This window comes from Solanum pennellii, chromosome 2 (assembly GCF_001406875.1).
Source record: "Solanum pennellii chromosome 2, SPENNV200".
NCBI lineage: Eukaryota > Viridiplantae > Streptophyta > Magnoliopsida > Solanales > Solanaceae > Solanum > Solanum pennellii.
In genome coordinates this window covers 44554030-44577749 of record NC_028638.1, presented here as the reverse complement: position 1 = coordinate 44577749, position 23720 = coordinate 44554030, and the positions used below count along the sequence as shown (strand labels likewise).

At 35.5% G+C, this 23720-nt stretch overlaps 1 protein-coding gene across 14 annotated transcripts; it reads left to right on the top strand.

The window, feature by feature from the left end:
- Window positions 1–2666: 2666 nt before the first annotated feature.
- On the top strand, window positions 2667–11173 carry LOC107009354 (protein unc-13 homolog). 14 transcript variants are annotated; one of them, XR_003576310.1, is made up of 10 exons: window positions 2667–2878; window positions 3032–3212; window positions 3603–3867; window positions 5400–5529; window positions 5607–5768; window positions 6776–6891; window positions 7172–7249; window positions 8184–8371; window positions 9117–9218; window positions 10631–11173. XR_003576310.1 is itself a non-coding variant. In XM_015208674.2 (10 exons), exons 4-8 carry the CDS (start codon window positions 5452–5454, stop codon window positions 8262–8264), a joined length of 510 nt encoding a protein of 169 aa, XP_015064160.1. In that variant the 5' UTR covers window positions 2667–2878; window positions 3032–3189; window positions 3660–3867; window positions 5400–5451; the 3' UTR covers window positions 8265–8371; window positions 9117–9218; window positions 10631–11173. The 14 variants fall into 14 exon arrangements, 5 of the variants coding, with proteins under 5 accessions (XP_015064160.1, XP_015064159.1, XP_027770072.1 ...); XR_003576309.1 differs by adding an exon at window positions 6287–6451 and having other exon boundaries at window positions 3032–3867; XM_015208674.2 differs by having other exon boundaries at window positions 3032–3189; window positions 3660–3867; window positions 6781–6891.
- The last annotated feature ends 12547 nt before the right edge of the window (window positions 11174–23720 follow it).

Here is a 23720-nt window from a genome sequence, read left to right as displayed (position 1 = left end):
CGTGCCCCGAGGCACCTCCGCCCCTCCCGCCCCCGCCTCGAGACACCTCTCCGCCCCCTGCATCGAGACACACACCCTACGTGACTCGAGGCCCCTCCGCCCCCCTCCCCCCTACTTCGATACACGTGTCTTGCATGCCTCGAGGCCCCTTCTCAAGACACGCGCCCTACATGCCTCGAGGCCCCTCCGCCCCCGCCCTGAGACACTCGCCCTCTATGTCTCGAGGCCCCTATGCCCTCCGCCTCAAGACACGTGCCTTGCGTGCCTTTAGGCCCCTCCGCCTACCCCATCGAGACACGCGCCCTGCGTGCCTCGAGGCCCTCACCACTCGCCCCGAGGCACACAAGGTGCCTGCCTCGAGGTTTTCCACCCCTCGCCTCGAGGCACACGCCCTGTGTGCCTCTTGGCCCTCTTCCCCACGCCAGGAGGCACGTGCCCTGTGTTTCTTGAGGCTCTTCGCCCTCTGCCCCGAGACACGCGCTTTGCTTGCCTTGAGGCCCCTCCGTCACCCGCCTCGAGACACGCCCTCTTCGTGCCTCGAGGCCATCTGCCACCCGCCTCGAGACACGCGTCCTACATACCTCTAGACCCTTCGTCACCAGTCTCGAGACACGCGCCTTACGTGCCTCGAAGCACCACGCCCTCTGCCTGAGACACGTGCCCTGCCTCGAGGCACGTGCCTTGAGTGCGTCGAGGCCCTCTGCACCCCGTCACGAGGCACACACCCTCCGTGTCTCGAGGCCCTCTGCCCCCTTCCTTGAGGCACACACCCTGCATGCCTCAAGATCCTCTATTTCCTGCCCTGAGGCATGCACCCTGCGTGCCTCAAGGCCCTTTGCCTCGAGGAACGCGCCCTGCATGCCTCGAGGCCCTCCCCCTCCCGCCTTAATTATAGGTATGCGTTCAAGGCTCATAGTTTAAGATAATACAAAATTTATCAAATATGATTTTGCTTGATAATTATTTTTCCATGAAATGTTCTCAACTTTTTGTTAAAATTATTTAAGATTTTATGTTATCTTTCTAGAGGTTAAAAAGATAAACTGTGAAGATTTAGTGGGAATTAAGAAATCCAAAAGAACTAATTAGAAATCATCTTCATTAAAAGTGAAATAAAACACTCTAAACTTGCCAAATACCATATTTTAAAATTTTAAATATATTTTTAAAATTTGAAAAATAATTATGTCAAAATCTACCAAATGCAACTATCATAAACACCACGTCATATTTATATATTACTAATTTACATATGTTTTTTAAAAAATTGAACTTAGTAATAAAAAATACTAACAAATTACCAATTACCTAACTTACTATATTATCTCCTACATGGGTTAAATTAAATTTGTGTAATTGTAGTTTTTTTTTTCATATTGAATTGCAAGTCTAAAATTTAGATAACAGATCAAATGTTTTGTTTTTAAAAACTTTATAATTCAAATTATATAAATTTGTAAATCGAACTTTAACAAAAACATTTAAGAGATAACTTTTAGCAACGACAACTAGTAGTTTTAGAATAAGGCCAAAACAAAACCCAAAAAAAAAAAAAATTAACTAATTGATTAGAAAATAAATTAAAAAATGCCATGATACAGAATAAATTAAAAATAAAACATGTATCCGAGATAAAGAAGAAGAAGAAAAAAAATAAGCTAAATTATCTCTTAAAATCTCTCACCCAATTACTTAACTATTTTAATCTCTTAAAACTCAATTATAAGCCAAAGGTGCTGCGTATCTATTCAAAGTTTAATTTTATATAAAAATGACTTAAATATATCAAATCTCTATTTTGTAAAAAAAAAATGTTATCAACACAAAGATTTTCTAATTATCATCTCTTAAAAATGATAAATTTAATATACTATAAATTCATATTTTGCAAATAAAGCCACATGTCTCATCAAAATAATGATAATTTTTCAGTTAGATTTTTTTTAAAAAAAAAACTATCTCAAGAAAAACATAATTTTAATTTGATAAATAATTATGTTAAAATTTATCGAATAAAACTGCCAAAAAACAAAATTGATAGCTATAATCATTTTAATAGTTTGGAGATTTTTTTAAAAAAAATTATCAATTAAAAAAACACTAACAAATGTTCTTATTTAAAAAATAAATTACCGATAAATAATTTTTAAATTATAATATATTCAAAAAAATAAAGTTGTATTTAAACTTATTATTATAATAATAATAATAATTGATATCATCTCTNAAATGAAAATGAATATCATATATATACATCATTTGAACCTAACAAAAGGTGACCGTTGAAAATTAAAATGAATATTATATATATACATTATTTGAACCTAACAAAAGGTGATCGTTGAAAATGAAAATGAATATCATATATATACATCATTTGAACCTAACAAAAGGTGACCGTTGAAAATGAAAATGAATATCATATATATACATTATTTGAACCTAACAAAAGGTGATTGTTAAAAATGAAAATGAATTTCATATATATACATCATTTGAACCTAACAAAAGGTGACCGTTGAAATTGAAAATGAATATCATATATATACATTATTTGAACCTAACAAAAGGTGACCATTGAAAATGAAAATGAAAATGAATATATCATATATATATATATATATATATATATATCATTTGAACAATACAAAAGTGACCGTTGAAAATGAAAATGAACGGTCACTTTTTGTTAGGTTCAAATGATGATTGTTTGCCTCCAAGAACAAGAAGATTACAAATTCATCTGCTTTTTTGGTTGTTTGGTTAATCTTTCCTCTGATTGGAATTTGTTTCTTCGGTAACTGAACTTGGGGGTTTAGGGTTCTTATTTTTGGGAGTTGTTAAGCACGTGGGTTTACGTTGAAGTTGCAATGGCGGAGTAAGTAATCTTTAAGATCCAGTGGATTCTTTCCTTGTTTTGATTAATAGATCTCGATGTTGGTTTGGAGTAAATCTTAAGGTGAAAGATTCTTGATGTGTTAAGGAGATTTCATGGTAGAGAATTTATTGAATCTGTTGTCTGTATTTGCAGGGAGAACTCGGCGGACGCTATTAAATTTCCTTGGATGAGGTGGATCTCGATCAATTTAGGGTTGATTTTTTCTTCAATTGTGCAAGAAAAGGCAGGGAATATCCCACCACAAAAAAAACCCTCTATATATTTGCTTTAAAATGGATTGCAATCATCAGGTCAGGATTGTTTCTTTTTTTGGGTAGGCAAACTTCTTGAACTCTATCTGATGCTATTCGAGATTATCACGAAAACACTCTGTTCCCTCATATGGTAAATTCAGACTTGCACAGACATTATTTTCTGTTCAATGGTCACTATTTTATGAATGTTCACATGCATCAATTTCTGTTGAATAGTTACTATTTGTGAATGTTTCAGTTCCAGAGGTTTATCTACTGCAGTATTAGAATTATTTCATACGGTCTTGTTGTGCAGCACTTAATACCTGTCACAAAACTTTGTTTAGTGTGTTCTATTATCAATGTTTATTTTCATTCTTGACGGTTTCTTTTTGGTATTAAGAGTAATGCAAGTTCAAATGATGAATGCTTTCTAGCTAGAAATCCTGAACTCTCGGGTTTGCCTCCAGGAAGATTGCCTGTCCCTATTTCCACATCACCAATTTTGCAAACACTCTCAATGTCAGGATCAATTGTTACTGCCCATTTGAAGAGCTGTCTAGTTTATCCAAATCTCAGTATCTCAGTTCCACACAACAACAAGAGTTAACAGTTGAATACATTGAGGATTTTGATGACGATGATGATCTAGATGAACTTGACAGTCGAAGGTTTTCAAGAAGAGTTCCAATGCTGCTGCTGATCTTGTGCTTGGATTGCCGTTATTTGCTACTGGTAAGCAACTTATTTTAGGTGTATATGTGTATGGTGGACCTGTAACTTCTGCTATCATAAGTGTGACCATTTCATTTTGGCAGTATTAGGTTGTAATTTGCTTGTCTTTTAACTCTAAGGTGTTATATCTATAGTACTAGTTAACCAGAAAAATAAAAGATGGGGAGAGTAATGGTTACCATTCTGGGGAAAAAAAGATCGGGAAGGTAAGAGTACTTCGAGATTTCTCTCTGGTTCTATATTTGTACTACTGGTTACTTTGTGCTTAGGGTGCTGACTCATGACTAGGAAACTATTAACAACATTGATGCAGATGTATTTTACAACTGCTTTAGTTTCTGTGCAATTTTCACTCAATGATAAATGGATTTTTTTAATAAGGGAATTTAACCACTATACTCTGAAGCATTGTATCCTAATGATAAATAGATTTCAGTTCTCGTCCATGTTAATTGCAGTTCAAGCAATGCTGCACCAAGGTCGTGAACGTAGCATACTTCTATAGTAGCTTGATATTGGGAGAATATCCATCCCCTTTTTATCAGGAGCATAAGGAACCACCTATACTTGCGTGATTTTTTTGATTTTCTAACTTCTTCCAGCTGTGATAGACATTATTTAATTTTGTAAAACTGTAATCCTTTATGCTTTTTTTTCTTTTTGTAGATTAGAAAGAGTTAGCACTATCTTGATGCATGTTTAATGTTTTTCTGACCTATGACTATCGTAAACAAAACTAGTTGTCAGATTATTAATTCTCAGATATTTTGATGCAACTCTCTTTAGTGCTTAAATTTTTATTTTATTTTGTTATTGATCTTTGTCATTTTCTCCTCTAATCACTATTCACTTGATTATGTTTATAAAAGGAAAAACTTGCATAGTTATATAAGTTTTTCACTTGACTATGTTAAAAAGAAAAGTTATACAAGTTCTATTCGTGATCTTTAACAGCCCTAATTTTTTCATTTGGTGCTTTTTAAGCATAAAGAGTTCCCGCTAATGTTTTCTTGAACGAACATTCAAGTATTTATTACTCTTCTGTGATAACTTCTCTCCTACCTAGTTGCAATAGTATTCAATTTGTTCTGAAGCTTATTTCATCTTTCATAAACCCTAACCAAATGATAAGTTAAATTCTGTGCTTGTGCACGAAAATCAGTGACACGTTGATGTCATTTGATCCTCAGTTATTTCTGGCACCTTATTGGTTTGAAGTCTGTTTGGGAAATATATCGATAAATGTTAAATGTGAAATTGAATGAAGTGAGGTCATCATATCCATTTAACTAGTTTATTTTACCTTTACTTTGTAAACAGCCTATGGTGGAGTGAAAGAGCTTGTTTTGGAGCTTCATATTAAATCCATACTTCTTTTTTGCATTTTGATGTTTGAATTCTTTGATTTTATACAATGTTTGAAGCCTTGAGTACATGTGTTGGCACGTAATAGGAACTTTCAGATTGATTACTGGAACAAGTATGTTATTCTATTCCAGTATTCCTGATCGTTTACACTACTTCACTTGTAGATTCCATTATCTTCTTTCAAAATGTATTCTTTTCTTGCTTTTACGTGGATGGATGGGAGATACTTTTACGTGGATGATCATCTCCGTGAAACAGCATATGAGATCCTTCTTGCTGCTGCTGGACCTTCAGGTATTTCTGCCTTTTCTGTTTCTTGACTTGTAACATCTCCCATCCGATTAATTTAACGCATTTAATATGCATTTTAGATGCACGGAGGCCTCATTGTACCATCGAAGGAAATAAAGAAGGAGAAGACATCTGGATTAATGATGAAGCTGGGCTGTAGTAAGAGTGACAATGCAATGACCCAGTCACAACATTTATCTGTATTGGTCATTTTGTTGGAGACAATGCGTGTCCAGATGGAGGTAGGAAAATGAATGACCTTGTTACCTTATGTCAGATGTCAGATTGCTTCTAGCTGCTGTTGTTCGATTCACACCAGTTAATGGCATAGATATCTTATTAGTTTCTTGCCATTAACTCAACAAGTTGGGATAACTTGCCTGCTGTTTCATTGCAAATCAATTAGGAAATGAAATAACTTAATAAGCAGTAATTTTTTCTGTTAGTTAAGGTTGAGGCGTTATGCCAAGCGGTGTTCAAATATTATCAAAGTACAGAGTTTCCTTGAGCTGTTATGTTGGTTATTTGTTTGGTATACGGTGCTAGTCTCCACCAGTTGCCAGTTGGTAGTGAGTATATAATGTAAATAATGTTCCTAGTGCTAGACATTCATCATTAATTCATAAAAGTGATAGCTACTAAAAAGGGATAAATTTCCCAAAGGGAAATGTTAGAAGATAAAGAGGGAAGAGAGATATTGAAGATCAACTCTGTTATTTAGGAATTTACAGTTTCTGCTTACTGGGTTTTTACCTGACAGATTCCTGGAGGCCATGGACGTCAGGACATGACTTGGTCTCCTTAATGCGATGATTGGAGAAGTGGGTAAAAGGATGGATACAATGTTGATCCCACTGGAATTGTTATGTTGTATTTCATGTACCGAGTTTTCCGACAAAAAGTCATATAAGTGGAAAAGAGACAAGTATTGTCTTTCCCTCTTTATATGATGATTCAATTTTTTGCCTCCCCTCCTCTTTGAAATTGCTGTAAACAAGCTTCACAAAGTTGTTTATTTATGAAACTCAATTCATATGATAATGTATTTAACATTTCTTTTTTTATCTATGAAACTAAAAGAGAGAAGCAAGTGCTCACGTCTTTCCCACTTAATATGATGATTCAATTTCTTCGTCCCCTCTTCTTTGTAATTGTTGTAACAAGCTTTGCAAAGTTGTTTATTTATGAAACTAAATTCATATTAAAATGTATTTAACATTTCTGTTGCATATTATTCTTTTTCTGGCAGTTCAGTTAAACATGTTGGGAGGAGGGGCTTATAAATCATTCTGCTATAGGGTTGGGGAATCTGGGATAAAAGCACATGAGCGAAGGGTTCCTTTAGCTAAGATAGAGGAATCTGAGGTGTGTACATTTCTCTCTGTCCCACTTTTGTTGAAGAAAAATTTCTGATTTATTACTAATACTTAAGTATCTGCAATCTAGTTTGGTCATGCATCCTTGCAAATAGCCAAATACTTACTGAACTTTATAGTATGTTAACTTCTTTGAAAATAGTGAAATGCAATATTCAGACTTAAAGTAGTGGTCTGATTGCATATTTCAAGAAAATACTGGTCTCTACTCATTAATCTTCAACTTTCACAATTTTTTTCAAGTTGAACTTCAGTACTCTTTTATTCAGCTTCAACTCAGAGTGTGGGGGGCTAAGGATTTGAAGGCAGTGGGTGCACATGCTTTAACATACACTGCATCTCCGACTGTGAGTAATATTATGCATTCAGTTGGTTTAGTTAGTTTCTAATTGAATTTTTAGTTTACAAACAAAGAAAACAATCAAACCGAAATGACTTGGGTTAATTGCATTTTTATGACTTCCGCTTTAATGAAGTTTAGGGATCTCTTTTATTTACCTATAATATAAAGGAAGAGCCAGGAAACACATGTTCCTCTATCATCTATACAACAGCGACAGAGAGCACGTGGCCCTACAACATCTATCTATACAAACAACGAACTAACAACATTATAATTTAACCTATTATTCTTTTCTGTTAGGGAATTGCAAATTGAATCATGATTTACCAATTTGCTTAATCGTCGATACCAATGAATGTAAATTTGCGGCGATCCTAGTTGGATTTCATTTTCTTAATTTTATTGCCGAAACTACAAATGCACTCCACTTCTTTCAAACAAATTATATACATTTTTGATTTACTTGAGTGTTCTGTTTTGAAGTTTGATTATCATATATCTAATCTTAGGATAGCTTAGAATTAAAGTTGAGTTGCTAAGAGGGTTTTCATCTTTTAGATTGGAGGTTCATTATCTGTTGAGTTGCGAATTGTCTGTCCCTGGCCCCTCGGGGGGTTTCATGTTTGAAAAAAGGAAGTGTCTATTTTTTGGAAATTGACATGTTTTATCTTCTTGTACTTTTATTTATTTTTGTGTACTCTCCTAAAAGGACTTCTTTTCAAAAGAATCTTATTGACCCATGGAATTAGTTCAATTGATTTTTGTTCTTGTTTGCTTGTTTGGCTCTTCATCATTGTTGTATGCGATCTCATCTTCTTTTTTTCCCAATCCACGGACATTTTGATAATCACAAAGAAAGGGTTCTTTTTGATGCTATACCAGATGATATGCCATAAAAAGTATCATTTCTTTGTTTCATTCTTTTCCTCCTCTTGCAGCAGAGATGCAAAGGACAATGTTTAAAATCTTTGAGAGAGATCGCTGTGCCACTGGCAGAAGGCCAGCTGGAGGTGACTTAACTAGTGAAGTATGTCACCGGGCTGATAATTATCACCGGAATGTCAAATTATACGAGAATCTACTTCTCAATGTTTTTGATGTTTTAGATGAGGGAAAGCTCACAGAGGTCAGTAAAACCCACTTGAATGTCATTCTCTCTAATTCTTGCCATTCTTGCTATGCCTTGTGGTGCCAGGATCAAGATGACCATCTTGTTTCTTACACTGGAAAGTAACACTCTTGGGATGTCACCTTTCTTTTAAAAGAAGCTTATATTCTTAAGGGTCACTGGATTTACAGTCTTGGTATGTTGTGTACTTAAATTTGTAATAGAGGGACATGATGAGTGAAGGTGTTAAAAAGGCATGAGCCGCAAAATCTCATGGATGGAAATCTTGAAAAACCTACAATCTCTTGGAATTCATGTAGACATAGCGAATGATAGGCCACAATAGAAAAGGTTTATATAGTTGGGACAATGTTTTAGTCATGTTAGTAGTAATTTAGGTCTTGTGATTTGTAGGAGTCCTTTAGTCTTATATGAGATTTATATGCATTTCAAAATATATAGTACTTCTGGAGCTTATTACTATTATTATTATTATTATTTAATTATTATAAATAATATAGGGCTTAAGGAGCTTAAAAATGGAACGGTATGAATTATGATCAGGTAGGATTCATATAGCCGAGGCCCTACTTGCTTAGGATTGAGGTCCAGTTGTTTTGTATGAACAAAATAACCTGTTCTCTGTGTATAATAGTAAAATCCTGAACAATTGAGCAATGGATGATGTTATGTGAGTACATTCCTTTGGAAATCAATTTATAGGTTTGAATGACCAATTATGAACTTCATCTTTTCCAAGCAGGAAGTTAAAGAAATTTTGGAGCTTCTTAAGTCCACATGGCGTAATTTGGGAATCACAGAAACCATCCACTACACTTGCTATGCTTGGGTATTATTTTGACAGGTATAAAATGACAAAAAAGATCCTGGTTTTAGTCAGAGTTGCTTAAACATTACTACCGTGTGCTTGACTACTAACCTGCTGATGGTGTATCAATTGTTTGGACTAGATTTTACTTCTTTATCAATTTTGAGCGGTGACGGACCAAAAGGTCTTTGGAATATGTGGCATAGCCTGCAATTTCCTATTTAGAAAAGAAACTGATATTTCTTGAATCTAGCTTGAAGTACCAGGAAAATCGTGTTTCGTTGCCTGAGTTACTAAAAGATTTGTGGAAGGCTTTGTTCTTTTTATGTTAGTTAGGTTTGCTGATTGTCCTCTTGGTGTACTTATTGGTCGACGCTAACATTCAATGTCAGTTTACTTTTTTGAACAAAAATGTTACTGGGAGTGATCAAGAGTGGCCATCACTTCAGTTTCTCATTTGTTTGAATGTCCTTGGGAGAGAGTTTTTGAATTTGGGAATGGAACTCTATCCGATTTTGCCCCTAAGTTTTCTCCCCAAAACAACCCTAATTTCCTCATATTTAAGCTCTCTTCTCCTCAGGTCTTAGGGTTGGGCGGAATTGGCTTATGAAAAGAATAGCTTACAAAAAGGTTTCTTTTGGTTAGCCACTTTGACATTTGAGAGATTCTTGAACAAGTTCTCTAACTCTAAATTTTCGGGAAGTTCCTTGTCTGGGTTTTGTTTGGATTTCTTGGTTGCTGCTCGAGTCGGAACTCATGTGGAAGAGGTCGCTGTCTCCTCACTCCCTTTTTATGAAGTTGCAAGCAATTAAGTCCCTTTCCCGGTCATGTCTAGAAAATTATGGATTTGTGTCATACTTTGTTGATATTATATGCTGATTTGGTTCATGACTAAAATGTTCAGCTTCCTCTACTATCGTTTGGCCTCAGTTACTACCGTTCTCAACTTTGTGAACTTTAGTTTCCATTTATCCCTTACTAGTCGCTATTTGCTGTATGTTAGAAGGAAGATTTTGTTTACTTGTGCTCCTTTGAATTCAGTGATGTAGTTTTTCAGTCATAGGAAGCATGTCTCTGCCTGTCATTGCTTTCTATTAATCCTTGTTGGAGAACTATATTTCTTTTCTCTTGGCGATTACTGTGACTTAGTGTGGGTATAAAGTGGGTTTATTATGTTACAAGGTGTTTGTTTTGAGGTGGATTTTGTGCATTGTCTAAATTAGTATGTACTCTCTTGTTTCATTTTTTAAATGTGTTTTAGGATAATTTCTTCAATTCTTAATGTGTAAAGAATCATGCTAAGCTTACTTTATTTCTTTACTGTTAAAGTGTGGTATATGAGTCGTACGTTTTCTTTAATCCACTTAGGTTGATTGATAAAATACAACAGTATTATTATATGCTCTACAAAGAGGGTATGAAATTGATTTCACTACTGTCTTGCACAGGTCGGGAGTCGAAGATACACTGATATAGATATACATCAGTTGTATAAATGGGCCCAAAAAGCCCCCATTTGTATTTTGTTACTTTGGGCCTAAGCCCCTTCGTCTTTTTATTAATATTTGTTAGCTAGGACAGGTGGAGGGTTGGACCTAAAGCCCACTAAAAAAATCAAATTTATGTGTGAGTTTAGGACAGGTCGGGAGCCGAAAAGACACTGATATACAGCGATATACATCAGCCATATATTGTGTATAAATGCAGCATTAAATGGGCCCAAAAAGCCCCCAAGATTTCAGAAATTGTATTTTGTTACTTTGGGCCTAAGCCCCTTTGTCTTTTTATTATTATTTGTTAGACTAGGACAGTTGGAGGATTGGGCCTAAAGCCCACTAAAAAATCACATTGATGTGTTAGTTTAGGACAGGCCGGGAGCCGAAAATACACTGATATACAGAGATATGCATCAGCCGTATATGGGCCCAGAAAGCCCCCAAAATTTCAGAAATTGTATTTTGTTACTTTGGGTCTAAGCTCCTTTGTCTTTTTATTATTATTTGTTAGACTAGGACAGGTGGAGAATTGGGCCTAAAGCCCACTAAAATATCAAATTTATGTGTTAGTTTAGGACAGGTCGGGAGCCGATTATACACTGATATATAGTGACATACATCAGTCGTATATTGTGTATTTTAGCATAAATGGGCCCAAAAGCCTCCAAAATTTCAGAAATTGTATTTTGTTACTTTGGGCGTAAGCCCCTTTGTCTTTTATTATTATTTGTTAGACTAGGACAGTTGGAGGATTGGGCTAAAGCCCACTAAAAACTCACATTGATGTGTTAGTTTAGGACAGGTCCGGAGCTGAAAATACAGCGATATACATCAGCCATATATGGGGCCCAAAAAGCCCCAAAATTTCAGAAATTGTATTTTGTTACTTTGGACCTTAGACCTTTTGTCTTTTTATTATTATTTGTTAGACTAGGACAGGTAGAGGATTAGCCCACTAAAAAATCAAATTTATGTGTTAGTTTAGGACAGGTACAAAAGGAAGAATTGGGCCACATATAGATGAGTCAAAAGCCCAAAATGAAATTAGGCCCAAGTACTGGCCCAGGTGGACAAAACCAGACTCGGGCCAAATTTCTCTTCATTATCTTGTATTTGTTATTACTTGTTCATTTGTTTGTTTAATTTTAATGTTGTTCTTTAAACAGATTCCCCAAAGATAACCACTTTAAATCGATTACTTATATTTTCATAAAATTTACTTAGAGACGTTTCGCTCAAACAATGCCTCCTTACAATATTCCTTTCCCCTTAAAGAATGATTTTAAGTTTTAAAATTGTTAATTTCTCAATTTCGATTGAGTTACTTAAAATAATTACCCAAAAAGTTAATTACCGAGCAAGCGCATAGTGTCATCTCAAAATGTCATACCTCATACCTCATCTCTCATCTTATATTTTTTATCTCATCTCTTATTTCATATTTCATATATCAAATCTTATATCTCATCTCATATCTCATATCTCATATCACATCTCATATCTCATCTCTTATCTCATATCACATCTCATATATCATAATATCTCATCTCATATCTTATCTCTCTCATATGAGATCTTATATCTCATCTCTTATCTCTCTCATACCTCAATTTTATCTCTCATACCTCAATTTTGTCTCTCATCTCTTATCTCATCTCATATCATTTATCTCATATAGTCTCATATCTCATCTCATATCTCTTCTCTCATCTCTTATCTCATCTCATCTCTTATCTCATCTTTCATCTTTTATCTCTTATCTTATCTCATCTCGTAATATCTCATCACGTCTCTTATCTCATCTCATCTCCTCTCATCTTATATATCATCTCATGTCCATCTCTCATCTCATATCTCATCTCTAATCTCTTATCTCTTATCTCATCTCATATATCATCTCTTCTCTCATTTCATATCTCATCTCATCTCTCATCTCTTATCTCATCTCTTATCTCATCTCATATCTCATACATATCTCATATCTCATCTCTTATCTCATATCTCATATCTCATCTCATATCTAATCTCTTATCCCACCATCTCTTATCTCATCTCATATCTCATCTCATATCTCATCTCTTATCTCATCTCATATCTCATCTCTTATCTCATCTCTTATCTCATCTCTTATCTCATATCTCATCTCATTATCTCATCTCATATCTCATCTCTTATCTCATCTCATATCTCATCTCATATCTCATCTCTTATCTCATCTCATATCTCATCTCTTATCTAATCTAATATATCATCTCATATCTCATCTCATATCTCATCTCATATCTCATCTCTTATCTCATCTCATATCTCATCTCATATCTCATCTCATATATCATCTCATATCTTATCTCATATCTTATTTCATATCTCATCTCATATCTCATCTCATTATCTCATCTCATATCTCATATCTCATCTCATATCTCATCTCATTATCTCATCTCATATCTCATCTCATATCTCATCTCATTATCTCATCTCATATCTCATCTCATATCCCATCTCATATCCCATCTCATATCTCATCTCATATCTCATCTCATATCTCATCTCATGTCTCATCTCATGTCTCATCTCATATCTCATCTCATATCTCATCTCGTATCTCATCTCGTATCTCATCTCATATCTCATCTCTTGTCTCATCTCATGTCTCATCTCATATCTCATCTCTTATCTCATATCTCATCTCTTCTCATATCTCATATCTCATCTCATATCTCATCTCTTATCTCATCTCGTATCTCATCTCTTATCTCATCTCATATCTCATCTCTTATCTCATCTCATATCTCATCTCTTATCTCATATCTCATCTCATATCTCATATCTCATCTCATATCTCATATCTCATATCTCATATCTCATCTCATCTCATATCTCATCTCTTATCTCATCTCATATCTCATCTCATATCTCATCTCATATCTCATCTCTTATCTCATATCTCATCTTATATCTCATCTCATTATCTCATCTCATATCTCATATCTCATCTCATATCTCATCTCTTATCTCATCTCATATCTCATCTCTTATCTTACGAGAAACTCCATATTGAGTTGGGGAACTACCAAGTATACCACATTATTTTTCAACACCCATTTTCACATTTACAGACCGCTTTTAGGAACTACGCGAGTTAGTCATTTTTTCATGAGGCCCGAATTGAGTTGGGGAACCACCACACCATTTTTTAACGCCTATTTTGTATTTACAAGACTTTTTCACAAATTATGCAAATTGCTCAATTTTTTTATGTGTATTAGCCCATGTATCTTGCGCCTCAAAGAACTCAAAAATATTTTTTGAAAATCTTCATGACGACCTAAATATTGTGTTGGGGAATCACCAATTTTCACATTATAGGCTCTTTTTAGAAATTATGCAAATTTAATGATTTTTTTTGTGTTTTAACCCATTGATCCAGAGCCTACGAGCACCTTAAAGTTTTTTCTTATAAACTTCATACGAATCACCGTATTAAGTTGTTGAACCATCACATATACTCAGACCATTTTCAACTATAATTTTTGCATTTACATGCCTTTTTTTAGGAAATACGCAAATTCATTGATTTTTTCATGTGTATTAGCCCATGGATTTGGAATCTAGAAGCCCCATTGTTTTAAACAAAACTTCATACGGACCTCTGCATTTACAGGCCCTTATTTTAAGAATTACTATTTTTTTAATTTTTCGTGTGTTAATAAAGCCCATGGTTCTAGCGCCTGGGAGCACCCAAATATTTTCTAAAAAAATTCATCAGAACCTTTGTATTGAGATGGGGAACCACCACATATACTCAAACTATTTTTAACGTTCATTTTTGTATTTACAAACCCTTTATATAAAATGATACAAATTCATCAATTTTTCGCAGGTACTGGATCCGGCGCCTCGGCGCACTGAAAAATATTCATAAGGACCTCCTTATAGAATTAGGGAACCACCATATATGCTCACACTATTTTTAATAGTTATCTACATATTTACATGCCCTCTTTTAGTAACTATGCAAATTTATCTATTTTTTGTGTGTATTAGCCCTTTGATCTAGTGCCTCAGAGCACCAAAAATAATTTTCTTAAAACTTCATGATGACCTTTATTTTAGTTGGGGAACCAATACATATACTCACATCATTTTTAACGCTCATTTTCACATTTAGTGACCTGTTTTTAGAAATGACGCAAATTCATTGATTTTTATGTGTATTAGTCTATAAATTTGGCACCTCAGAGCACCCAAAAAGAATTTCTGAAAAAACTTCGTGAGGACATATGTATTAAATTGGGGAACCACCACAGATACTCATATCATTTTTAACGTCATTTCTACATTTACATGCCTTTTTAAAAATTCAACAAATTTATCAATTTTTTGTGTATTAGGTCATGCATCTAGGGTCTCGGAGCACACAAAAGTCTTTTCTGAAAAAACTTTTTAACTCCCATTTTGCATTTACAATCATTTTTTAAGAATTACACAAAGTAATCAATTTTTCTTATGTATTAGCTCATGGATCTGGCGCCTCGAAGCGCCCAAAAAGTATTCCTAATAAAACTTTGTGGGGACCTCTGTATTGAGTTGGGAAACTACTTCGTATACTTACACCATTTTTAACGCCATTGCTGTATTTACATGATCTTTTTTAGGGATTACGCAAATTTATTAAAAATAAGTTTGTATTAGCCCATGAATTAAGCGCCTCGAAGCATGCAAAAATTATTCTGAAAAAACTTCATGAGGACCTCCTTATTGAGTCGGGAACCAATGCCAATACTCATACCATTTTTAATATTCATTTCCGCTTCTACATGCCTTTAAGAAATTACGCAAATTCATCAACTTTTCATGTATGCCCATTGATCAGGCGCCTCTGAGTACCCAAAAAAAAGTTTTGAAAAAACTTCATAAGAACCTGCATATTAAGTTTGGGAACTACCACATATTCTCACAATATTTTTTTAATGTTCATTTTCTCATTTAAAGATTCCTTTTTAGTAATTACGCAAAGTAATCGATTTTTCAAGTGTATGAGCTCATGGATATGGCGTCTCGCAGCACCCAAAAAAATAATTCTTAAAAAAGCTTCATGATGACCTCCTTATTTAGTTAGGGAACCACCAAGTATATTTACACCATTTTTAATGCCCATTTCAACATTTACAAGCTTTTTTTTATATGAATTGTGCAAATTTATCAATTTTTCGTGTGTATTAACCCATGAAACTGGCGCCTATTGATACCCCAAAAAATTTTCTTTAAAAATATTCATGAGAACCTCTTTATGGAGTTAAAGAATCACAGTGTATACTCAAACCATTTCTTTGACTCCCTTTTCCGCATTTACAGACCCTTTTTTTAGAAAATACACATATTTTTTTGACTTTTCATGTGTATTAGCCCTAGATCAGGCGCTTTGGAAAATCAAAATTTTTTATGAAAAAAGTTCATGAAGACCTCTGTATTGAGTTGGGGAACCAACTCGTATACGCACACTATATTTAACGCTCATTTTCGCATTTCAAATTCTTTGTTATGAATTACGCAAATTTTTAAATTTTTCGTGTGTATTAACCTATGTGTGTGACATCTCAGAGCACAAAAATTATTTTAAAAGAAAAATCACGAGGGCCTCCGTATTGAATTGGAAACCACCACATATACTCACACTAATTTTTGTGTGTATTAGCCTAAGCATCAGGCGCCTCGAAGCACCCAAAATTTTCTTCTGAAAAAACATATTGAGGACCTATGTGTTAGTTGAAGAACCATCACATATACTGACACTATTTTTTAATATTCATTTCCGCATTTACAAGCCCCCTTTTGACAAATTACACAAAGTAATCGAACTTTTGTGTGTATTCTCCCACAGACTTGGCGCCTCGGAGCACCCAAAGAAAATTCTGATGAAACTTCATGGGACCTCTATATAGAGTTAGAAAATCACCACACATACTCACACAATTTTTTTAACGCCCATTTTCGCATTTATATGACCATTTTTAGGAATTATGCAAAATCATCAATCTTTCGTTTGAATTAGCACATGGATCTGGCGCCTCGAGGCACCCAACTTTTTTTCTTGAGAAAACTTCAGGAGGACCTCTATATTAATCTAGAGAACTACCACGTATACTCACACTATTTTTAATGTCAATTTTCGCATTGATAAGCCATTTTTTAAGTCTTAACAGATGTCCATGTAATTTTTTGGAAAACATGATTTTGGATTCCAGATGATCAAAAATGATGGTGGACTATAACAAACAAAAATCGCGAAATTGGGGTTTTACTTGCTTTGGGTATCGTTTGACCTCGAAAATGGGACGTTTTGGCCATGTTGATAAATCGGCTCCATAGATAAGATCTTAACGAACGTCCGTGTAAAACTTTTGGCAAAAATGATCTCGAAATTCCAGATGACCAAAAAAGATGATGGACTATAGCTGACGAAAATCAATAAAATGGGGGATTTACCTGCTCTGGGGCTCATAGACCTTGAAAATGGGAAGTGTTGGCGTTGGTGACCAATCGACTCCATAAATAAGGTCTTAACAAACATATGTAATTTTTTGCAAAAATGATCTCAGAATTTTGAATGACCAAAAAATATGGTGGACTATAGTACACGAAAATTAGCAAAATAGGGGGTTTACCTGTCCCGAGCTCGTTTGTCCTTAAAAATGATCCGTTTTGACCATGGGGACCAACCGACATTATAGATAAGGTCTTCATAGACGTCCGTGTAAATATTTGGCAAAAATGATCTCGAAATTCTGAATGACCAAAAAAGACGATAGACTATGCACACAAAAATCGATAAAATGGGACATTTACCTGCTCTCGGCTCGTTTGATCTTAAAATTGGGTTGTTTTGATCGTCGTGACCAACCAGATCCATAGAGAAGGTCTTTAAGGACGTCAATGTAATTTTTTGGCAAAAATTATCTCAGAATTTTGGATAACCAGAAAAAGTGGTGGATTATTGCACACGAAAACTAGCAAAATGAGGATTACGTGTTCAGGGCCTGTTTGACCTTGAAAATGGGTCATTTTAGTAGTGTTGAGAACCCGACTTCATAGATAAGGTCTTAATGGTTTGTGTAAATTTTTGGCAAAAAATGATCCCGGAATTCTAGATGACCAAAAAGTTGGTGGACATAGCACACGAAAATTAGCAAAATAGGGGTTTACCTTCTCTAGGGCTTAGTTGACCTTGAAATGTTATTTTGCCCATGGCGACCAATCAACTCCATATATAAGGTCGTAATGGACGTCCGCGTGAGTTTTTGTCAAAAATGATCTCGCAATTCTGGATGACCAAAAAATTGGTGGACTATAGCACATGAAAATAGGCAAAATTAAGGGTTTACCTACTTTGGGCTTGTTTGACCTTGAAATGAGTCGTTTTGGCCGTGATGACCAACTGGCTGCATAAATATGGTCTTTACGGATGACCGTGTAAATTTTTTGCAAAAATGATCTTGAAATTTTGGATGACTTAAAAAGATGGACTATAGCACACGAACATAAGAAAAATAGGGGGTTTACCTGCTCTAAGGCTTGTTTGACCGTCGTTTTGGCCGTGGTAAAAAACCAGATCCATAGATAAGGTCTTAATAGACGTCTGTGTAAATTTTTGACAAAAATGATCTCGAAATTCCGGATGACTAAAAAATATGATGGACAATACCACATGAAAATTGGCAAAATGAAGGTTTACCTGCTCTGGGCTCGTTTATCCTTTAAAATGGACAGTTTTGGTTGTGGTGACCAATCGACTCTATAGATAATCTTTTAACAACCGTCCATGTAAAATATTAGCAAAAAATATTTTAAAATTCGGAATGACCAAAAAAGATGGTAGACTATACACACGAAAATAAAAAAAATGGAGAATTCACCTGCTCTGGGGCTCAATTGACCTTGAAAATGGGCAGCTTTGGCATTGGTGACCAATCAGCTCCATAGATAAGGTCTTAACGGACATCTGTGTAAATTTTTGGCAAAAATGATCTCAAAATTCCGAATGACCAAAAAGGATGGTGGACTATAGCACACGAAAATCGACAAAATGAGGGGGGGAAGAGGGAGGGGTTTTACCTGTTAGGGTTTGTTTGACCTTGAAAATGGATTGTTTTGGTTATGGTGACCAACCGGATCCATAGATAAGGTCTTAAAAGACGTCTATGTAAATTTTTGGCAAAAATGATCTCGAAATTCTGAATGACCAAAAAGGATGGTGGACAATAGCATACGAAAATCGACAAAATGGAGGATTTACCTGCTCTAGGGCTCATTTTATCGTGAAAATAGGTCATTTTAGCCGTGGAGACCAATCGGCTCCATAGGTAAAGTCTTAACAGACGTTTGTGTAATTTTTGGCAAAAATAATCTCAAAATTTTGGATGATTAAAAAAATGGTGAACTATAGCACACGATAATCGGCTATTTCGGGGGTTTACATGCTCTGGACTCGTTTGACTTTCAAAATGGATCGTTTTGACCGTGATGACCAACCGGCACCATAAATAAAGTCTTAATAGATGTCAATATAAATTTTTGGTAAAAATAATTTCGAAATTTTGAATGACCAGAAATGATGGTGGACTATAGCATACGAAAATAGGCAAAATGGAGGATTTACGTGTTTTGGGGCTTGTTTGACCTTGAAAATGGACCGTATTGGCCGTAGTGACCAACTTGCTCCATATATAAGTTCTTAACAGACATCTGCGACATTTTTTGGCAAAACTGATCCAGAAATTTCAGATGACCAAAAAATATGGTTAGCACACGAAAATCGATAAAATAAAGGCTTTACCCTTTATTGGCTCTTTTGACCTTGAAACTGGTCGTTTTGGCCGTGGTGATCAACCTACTCCAGATAAGGTCATAACAGACGTCCGTGTAAATTTTTGGCAAAAATGATATCAGAATTCCGGATGACTAAAAAAGATGGTGTATAGCACACGAAAATTGACAAAATGGAGTTTTTGCTCATGGCTATTTTGACCTTGAATATGAATCGTTTTAGCCTTATTGACAAACCGACTCCATATATAAGGTCTTTAACGGATGTACGTGTAAATTTTTGTCAAAAATGATCACGAAATCTCGGGTGACAAAAAAAAGATGGAGAACTAGCACACAAAAATTGGTAAAATATGAAGTTTACCTTCTCTAGGTTCGTTTGACCTTGAAAATGGATCGTTTTAGCCGTTGTGATCAACCGGCACCATAGATAAGTTCATAACAAACGTCCATGTAAATTTTGGCAAAAATGATCTTGGAATTCCGGATGATCAAACAAGATAGTGGAGTACATAAAAAATCGGCAGAATTGGGGACTTACATGCTCTGGGTTCGCTTAACATTAAAAATAGATCGTTTTGGTCGTGGTGACCAACCAGCTCCATATGTAAGGTGTAAACAGACGTTTGTGTAATTTAGCAAAAATTATCTCAGAAATCCGGACGACCAAAAGAGATGATGGACTATATCACACGAATTGGATATGAGAGGTTTACAGTCTCTGGGCTTGTTTGACCTTGAAAATGGGTCGTTTAGGTTGTGGTGACCAATCGACTCTATATATAACGTCTTAACGGATGTTCGTGTAAATTTTTGGCAAATATGATCTCAAATTCTGGATGATTAAAAAAGATTGTGGATTATAACATACGAAAATCAGACAAATGGGGTGTTTACTTGCTCTGGGCTTCCTTGACCTTGAAAATTGACCGTTTTGACAGTGGTGACAATCGACTTCATAGAAAAGGTCTTAAAAGACGTCCGTGTAAATTTTTGGCAAAAATAATCTCAAAATTTCGGATGACCAAAAAAAGGTGGACTATATAGCACATGAAAAATCATCAAAAAATTAGGGGTTTACCTGCTCTAAGGCTCGTTTAACCTTGAAAAAGGTCGTTTTGGCCGTGGTGACCAATTGACTCCATAGATAAGGTCTTAACGGACGTCCGTGTAAATTTTTGGCAAAAATTTCTTAAAATTCTGGATGACCAAAAATATGGTGGACTACAGCACACGAAAATCAGCAAATAGGGGGTTTACCTGCTCTAGGACTCGTTTGACCTTGAAAATGGTAGGTCATGGTGACCAACTGACTCCATAAATAAAGTCTTAACTAAAGTCTGTGTAAATTTTTGGCAGAAACAATCTCGGAATTACGGGTGATAAAAAAAAATGGTTGACTATAACACACAAAAATAAAAAAATGGGGGATTTACCTACTTTTGGGCTCGTTTGATCTTAAAAATGGGTCGTTTTGACCGTGGTGACCAACCGGCTCCATCGATAAGTTCTTAACAGTCGTCCGTGTAAAATTTTTGCAAAAATGATCTCAAAATTATGGATGACCAAAAAAGATTATGGACTATAGCACATGAAAATTGGCAAAATGGTGGGTTTACTTGCTCTGGGCTCGTTTGACCTTCAAAATGGATCGTTTTGGTCGTGGTGACCAACTCACTCCATAGATAAAGTCTTAATAGATATCCGTATAAATTTGGCATAAATGATCTCAGAAATCCAGAGACAACAAAAAATAGTGGACTATAGCACACAAAAATCGGCAAAATAGGGGGTCTACTTGCTCTGAGCTCGTTTGACCTTGAAAATGGACCGTTCAGATGTGGTGACACATTGGCTCCATAGATAAAGTCTGAAGGCACGTTCCTCTAAATTTTTGGCAAAAATGATTTCGGAATTGTTAATGACCAAAAAAGATGGTAGATTATATATAACACAACAAAAATTGAAAAAATGAAGGGTTTACCTGCTCTTGGCTCGTTTGAGCTTGAAAATGGATCGTTTTGACAGTAATGACCAATCGACCACAGATAAAGTCTTAAAAGATGTCAGTGTAAATGTTTGGGAAAAATAATCTTGGAATTTGCGATGAACAAAAAAGTTGGTGGACTATAACATACGAAAATTGACAAAATGGGGGATTTACCTGCTTGGGGCTCGTTTGACATTGAAAATGGGTCATCTTGATCATTGTGACCAACAGACTCCATATCTAAGGTTTGAACAAACTTTCGTGTAATATTTTGGCAAAATTGATATAAAAATTTCGGAGAAAATGGATGGTTTAGCTGCTCTAGAGCTTGTTTGACCTTGAAAATGGATCGTTTTGACCGTAGTGACCAACCGACTCCATATATATGGTCTTAACGATACTTCGTGTAAATTTTGGCAAAAATGAATGACCAAAAAAGATGGTGGACTATATAGCACAAAAATCAGTAAAATGGGGGTTGACCTGCTCTGGGGCTCATTTGACCTTTAAAATGGTTCGATATTGCCGTGGTGACCAAGTGACTCCATATATAAGGTCTTAACGAACGTTCGTATAAATTTTTAGCAAAAATGATCCCGAATTTCGTATGACCAAAAAAAATGCTGGACTATATAGCACACAAAAATCAGCAAAATTGGGAGTTTACCTGCTCTTGGGCTTGTTTGACCTTGAAAATGAGTCATTTTGTCCTTCATGACCAACTAGATCCATGTATAAAATCTTAACGGACGTCCATGTAAATTTTTGGTAAAAATAATCTCAAAATTCCAGATGACCAAAAAATAGAATGGACTATAACACACGGAAATTGGTACAATTGGGGGGGGGGTTTACTTGATGTGGGACTCGTTTGACCTTGAAAATTGATCGTTTTGGCCGTGGTGACCAACCGGCTCCATAGATAAGGTCTTAACGGACATTGGTAAATATTGTTGGCAAAAATGATCTCAAAATTTCGGATGACCAAAAAAAATGGTGAATTATTGCACACAAAAATCAGCAAAATGGGGGATTAACCATCTCTGCGGCTTGTTTGACCTTGAAAATATGTCGTTGTGACCAATCGACTCCATAGATAAAGTCTTAACAGATATCCTAGTAAATTATTGGCAAAAATGATATGGAAATTCTGGATGACCAAAAAATATGGGGGATTATATATAGCACACGAAAATTAGAAAAATTACCTACTTTGAGGCTCATTTGACCTTAAAAATGGACGGTTTTGACCCTGGTGACCAATAGAATCCATATATAAGGTCTTAACAGACGCCCGTTTAAATTTTTGGCAAAATTATCTTAGATTTCTAGATGACCAAAAAAAATGGTGGACTATAGCACACGAAAATCGGCAAAATTGATGGTTTACCTGCTCGTTTGACCTTGAAAATATGACATTTTGACCTTGAGGACCAACAAGCGCCATAGATAAGGTCTTAACGGACTTCCATGTAAATTATAGGCAAAAATAATTTCAGAATCCAGGTGACCAAAAAATATAGTGGACTATAGAACATAAAAATCTATAAAATAGGGGGGGTTACCTACACTAGGGCTTGTTTGACCTTGAAAATTAGTCGTTTTTGTCGTAGTAACCAATCGGCTCCATGATTAGGTCTTAACGGACATCTGTGTAATTTTTTGGCAAAAATGATCACGAAATTCTGGATGACCAAAAAAGATGGTGGACTATAGAACATGAAAAATGGCAAAATAGAGGGGGCTAATCTGCTCTCGGCTCGTCTCACATCTTAAATGGAGAGTTTTGACCATGGTGACCGACCGACTCCATAAATAAGGTCTTAACAGACGTCCGTATAAATTTTTGGCATAAGTGATTTTGGAATTCCGAATGACCAATCAAGATGGTGGACTATAGCACACGAAAATTGATAAAATGGGCGGTTTACATGCTCTGGGCTTGTTTGAACTTGTAAATGGACCGTTTTGGTCGTGCTAACCATTCGGCTCCATAGATAAGGTCTTAACAGACGTCCGTGTAAATTTTTAGCGAAATGATATCGGAATTGCTGATGACTAAAAAATATAGTGGATTATAGCACACGAAAATCGGTGAAATGGGGGATTTACCTGCTCTGCTCTCATCTGATCTATAAAATAGGTCGTTTACCTGCTTTGGGGCTCGTTTGACCTTGAAAATGATCCGTTTTGATCGTGGTGACCAACCGGATCCATAGATAAGGT